Source organism: Gavialis gangeticus, unplaced genomic scaffold, assembly GCF_001723915.1.
Source record: "Gavialis gangeticus isolate Ggan-Ray unplaced genomic scaffold, GavGan_comp1, whole genome shotgun sequence".
Lineage (NCBI taxonomy): Eukaryota > Metazoa > Chordata > Crocodylia > Gavialidae > Gavialis > Gavialis gangeticus.
In genome coordinates this window covers 32,296,320-32,301,668 of record NW_017728996.1, presented here as the reverse complement: position 1 = coordinate 32,301,668, position 5,349 = coordinate 32,296,320, and the positions used below count along the sequence as shown (strand labels likewise).

Sequence of the window (5,349 nt, the reverse complement as noted above, 5' to 3'; positions counted from 1 at the left end):
TAGCATGTATGTATTGTTGCATCTAACTGTCAACTTTGGATAATGAAAGGGTTAAATGAGCACAGGAGTATTATTAAAAGATAAACTTGTTTCTTTTGAATAATGTACTACAGACACTTAATTACTTGTTTCTTATGTTGGGAGAAGGTAAAATTTAATTTTATTGCATGCAGACTGAAAATACTGTAATGGTTAAGTAAATATTGAGTAGGAAAAAAAGCCAGTATGACCTATTAACGTACGTGTGTGTGTGTGTGTGTGTGTGTATACATATATGTATGTATGTATATGTTAATAGGTCATACATACATATATGGTCTAGTGTTCTCTGCTGTTTGGACTTTATCAACAGCAGTAAATAATCCCATGTTAGCATGGTAAGGTTTAGCACTGCATGATGCATGGCTTCTGTATTCAGAAGTACTTTCATGAACGGACATTTACCTCAGACGCTCGTAACAGTGAGAGTATCTATTTTAAAAACCTCCACCAGGTGCCAGCAAAGGGCCTTTTTGGTCTACATGGTAACTGGAACACTTAGAAATTGTCCAAGTTAATTCAGTTTTACATTTTTGGAAAAAACTGCTAATATGTTTTTGCTTGGTTACAGATGAATTGTTATATAAAACAACCACTGTTACATTAGTTGATTGTGAATATGACTTAAAAGTCTACGTACAATAATTGTTATCGTGTAGCTTGGAAGCAGTCTCTTTCCTGTCAGTTGCACCTATTGGATTGCACACTTGTACTACAATTGGGAGAGAAAAAATACATTATGAAATTCAGATTTATGTCTGTTTCTGGATGAATAGCTACAAACAAACTTCAGGAGTTGGCATGCCACTAAATAACCTGGTTATCTAACCTTTTTTAAATATCCAAAGAAGCTAGTGCCGATCAGGAATTGCTGGCCAACAAACTAGACGTTTTGGTTTGAAATGTACGGATTAGGAAAAGTGGATGATAATGCTAACAAAGCACAGCTTTTACTTGAGATGGGTTAGATGTACACATTTCAGAAAAACATTTGAAACCTTGAATGGTAAATTATAAAGTGGACAGTTTTATACTTAATTTTAACTCTGTTGCATCTTGCTTAAAACAAAAATCTAACTAAAATGGTAGAGGGCTCCCCTAATTGAAAATCAGTGTTATGTATGATTACTGAGTAACTTCAAGATTCCTGAAATAACTTCTGTTTTTTTAACCTTTTATTAATACAAACTTGGTTAGTTTATTGGCATCATTCAAATTTTCACAAGTTTTCTAGCATGGCTACTATTTGGAAATTCAGTGCTAGATCTGGTACTCTGTTATATGGGACTTCATTCCTACCAACTTCCTGTAATTCTAAACCTCTGGGTAAAAATATTTGTAGTCATACGCTGCTGAGAGAAAGTACGGACACATTGACTCAGCTAGTGTAGCTGCAACAGGAGTTGCTGTTTTAAACTTGAAGTATTAGGAGATTATTCTTTAGTTGTATTCATTTATGCAACTTACAAAAGGTATAATTGCAATTTGCTTGGCAGTATTTGTCAGAATGCTGCAGCTGAGTTCAGTTTAAAGGTCGTTGAAACTCAAGTGCTTTGTGTGTATGCTCTCTGACTACAAGCAATCAGACAGTCCAGAAACTGCAGTTCAGGGAATGGCTGACTTATTCCAGGAGGTAACTTTTGTATAATAGTTAGTATCTTGTAGAATTTTGTACCAAGTCTGCAACCTTAATGGGCTTTTACTTTTGTGATGTACTTGAACTGGATCTAGATTCTATGAAGCTGCCTTAAGTTATTCTGCAGAAGGAGCTTTATGGTTTTCATTTGCTAACATGTGTAGAAATGAGTACAGATGGCACGAAGGTTAAGATTGCATTTTGCAGCCCGAAGAAGCAACACCGATCCACTGTCAGAAGCCTCTGAAGATGACTTGGATAATAATATTTATATGCATTTCAAAAGACCTTCAAAGAATTCTGCATCTAATGTCATAGAAATGAAACTGACTCCCAGACGAGCAGTCTTTCCACCTGTAATGCAGGAAATAATTAATCAACAGCAAAGTGCAAGTGGTTCTTCGCTGGAAAAAAACAACAAAAGGAGCACTTCGCTTCAGATTTCCCTGCAGTCTAGAAAGTACAGTGGATGTCTTCAGTCCGGTGATATAGTAGCTACTAATGAAGATTCATCATTCACTGGTGTCGGCAATGAAGGGAACTGTTCTGGGAGAAATATTGCTGATTATCCTTCTAACATGATAAATACCACCAGCCACTTGAGCAGCACTACCATGTTCAATGGCAGTCTTGGCAGTATTGCAGCCAGTGACAATGGATCCTTCAGTAGTGCTGGCAGTGACTATGGATCATGCACAAGTACCACAAGTGATGGAGGTTCACACTGCAACAGTGTCCTTAGTGACAATAGTAGTTGCACTCTTTCCACAGGTGATGGTACTGTTTATAATAGCATTGTATATGATAACTCTTTGTATAGAAGAACTACAAACAAATATAATTCCTATAGGAAAGATGCATCTCAGGAAAGTTTGTGTCAAAGTAATACTATTTTTGACCAAGATGGTTTGGAGCAAGTGAAATTGTCAGCAAGGAGGAAAACTAAAGTTCCACTAAGACGTTGTTCATCGTTGGTAATTTTCCCTCAAAGTCCTTCCAGCACTCCACCGATGTCTCCAACAAGCTCAGGTCCTCCACCACAGAGTGTGGCGTATCAGACCTCACATAAACTAGTTATTTCTCCAAGTGATCTGGCACAACATGAAAATCAAACTGGTAATAAGGAGTTTCTTTCAACAGCAGTCAATGGACTTCGACTCTCTAAATCTGCTTTCTCTCCTGGTGAGGTTAGAGCGATTAGACCACTTTACTTGAATAGTTCATTACAGGCCAAAAGTCAAGCCACAGATAGTTCTGAGCAGGCAACTTGTGAAGAAACATCTGATGGCTTTTCTTGTATTTCAGTTCACCTTACTCAAAAAGTATCTGCATCAAGGGATGAAATGGTTAATAGTTGTGGCAGTCCAGAATCAAAACTAAACTTTGGTGCAGCGTGCCCTCATTTAAAACTGACACATAGCACATCTGCATGTTTACCCTCAGAAAACAATTCAGAATATCGGATTAATGGAAATGAACTAAAAAGACCTAATATTCAAATGAACAAAACCCACCATTTTCTGCAAAGAAGCATGTCCTTAGAAGGTTCTTGCCAGAAAGTTTCTTGCTATTTATCTAGTCTTAAATACAAGTGTCCTAAGGCAGGGGCATCTCACTTGCACATACAGTTCCGACCTGGGAATGAAGGAAAAACTAATGGCTTTAAAAAAAGAAATGGAATTTCCAAAAGGGAAATGTGTAACAGGACTTTGTGGAAGCCCCTCAAGGTGAGTGGTTTTAGATTAATGAAAAACTGACAGGAATCTTTTCCAGGGGAATTGTAATTAGTAAATGGTTAGGCTTTCTTTTTCCCCCACAGCATGAACAGAAGCCTTTTATGAATGTTTATATTCTTGAAACCGTTTGCAATAGTGTATTTTTAACCTGACTTTCAGTTGATCTTTCCTAGTGTCTGGCACTGCTGGTGAAAATTCTTATAGTGACATGCTTCAGCTTCTAAATCCTAACTCATTTCCTATTTAGTTGGTTTTTCTAAACATCTGGTAATTAGGTCTTACAGTTCTACTAGGTTTAGTTCAGATCTTATTTTAAGCTTTAAATGTATACATTTAATATATAGAAATAATATTACTGACACATCTGGACCTAAAATGGTTAAGAATTAACTAGAGTACTGTGGAGTCCTTCAGATTTGTTTTATATAAACTTTATTTTGCAGAAACAGCTTGCTGTCTGTAGAATTAAAGATAAGTAATATTTGAACAGAGGAACTGTAAATACCGTTTGTTTCTGTTACACCCTGAACCACAGGAATTTTAAGAGTTTCCTCCCCTTCTTTTCTCCAACCACTAGTTCAGCTTTAGCTGTGCACTTTAACTTAATATCTTTTCCAACAACATTGCTGTCCACATTATGGTACTTGGCTTTGGTAGTCTTTATGTTTAAAAATATTATTTGGTAATAAAATGTGTTTAAAACTAAACTTCAGAAATTTGTTCATTTTAATTAATTCATGACATAGCACACAGGCAGGTTAAACCACAAGAAATCCAGAGGTGGGTGGAGAGAGTTAAGGAAGGGGAAAAAAATCATCTGATCTTTTAAGTCACTCATCTTACAAATCTTCAAACTGTACAGTGTGCTTAGTTGTAAGCCTATGTTGGCAAAAAAATGCAAGAATTTGACACCTTTTGCAAAAATGCATGACCTGAAGTTTTAAATAAACACTAGTTTTAATTATTTTTCTTACCTTGTTGATGTAAGTGAAGGGAGCTGCCAGTGATTTGCCAATAGTGCTAATCTGGAGAGTCAAAATGGAATTTTCAGGCAATACAGTCTTCTGGACCTTGGTTATTTCACTGTTTTCAAGGAAATTATTGCCTAGCTAGGGCCAATATCAAGAGTCCTTTTTGTATTTCTTATTAAAGTTAGTAAGCATAAAGTGAACACTTTATGTATATGTATACGTGTGTGTGTTCACTTCACATTTGCATTCAGTATACACATTTTATATAGATATTTGTTTAAATTGTAGCATCAAAATACAATGGAACAGAATCTGTGTGTATTGTTTTGGAATATCTTTGTAAGGATAGGGAATGTTCATGCCAGCACTGCTATTTTAAATATTTTGTTTTCAAATATTCCTTAATGTACCTAATCTTTTGTAGTTTGAACATATTTATTACAAACTAGCCAGTTGCCCATCAAGGATGACAGGTGTAGGGGGAGTGGTAGGGGATGGAGCCTGGGGCCCGCTCCCCCTTCCCTCCTGCTGTTTGGGGACTGGACCCGCTCCCCACTTCTGCACCACAATGGCAGGGGGAAGGGAGAAGTGGGCCCAGGCTTGCTGTGTGGGAGAAGCCGGGGCGGGGGGGAGCAGCGGGCCTGGGGCAACCCAGTGGCGGTGGGAGGAGTGGGCCCAGGCCCCAGGTGGAGAGGAGACTTGCTCCTCCCCTCCCCCTGCAGCTGCTATGTTGGGCTGGCTGCTGTGGTGAGCCGGCTTTTTCCCTCGGCTTGGGCTCACTCCATCTCTCCCCTGCCCCGCTCCCACATCAGGCCTGGGCCCAGACCTCCCCTGGCCCCACGGTCATCACCAATGCCATGGTGCACCCACTCCTTCCCTCTTACATCAGGCCTGCTCAGGGACAGGAAGAGTGGACCCGGGCCCAAGGGGGGGAGGTGGCACGCTGTCTCTACCCCCCCCCCCCCCC

The 5,349-nt window shown here is 38.9% G+C and overlaps 1 protein-coding gene across 2 annotated transcripts in view; it reads left to right on the top strand.

Annotated features, from left to right (window-relative positions):
* NEDD4 (neural precursor cell expressed, developmentally down-regulated 4, E3 ubiquitin protein ligase) overlaps positions 1-5,349 on the top strand; it is a 154,038-nt gene that overhangs the window by 61,985 nt on the left and 86,704 nt on the right. Inside the window, exon 1 of one of the 2 annotated variants that reach the window (XM_019504262.1) lies at positions 1,463-3,402. The exons of the other annotated variant lie outside the window; for it this stretch is intronic. Within the exon in view, the coding sequence (XP_019359807.1) occupies positions 1,852-3,402 (1,551 nt within the window). The 5' untranslated portion in view covers positions 1,463-1,851. Of the gene's footprint in view, positions 1-1,462; positions 3,403-5,349 lie in introns of those variants that run through there. 2 annotated transcript variants of the gene reach the window in all.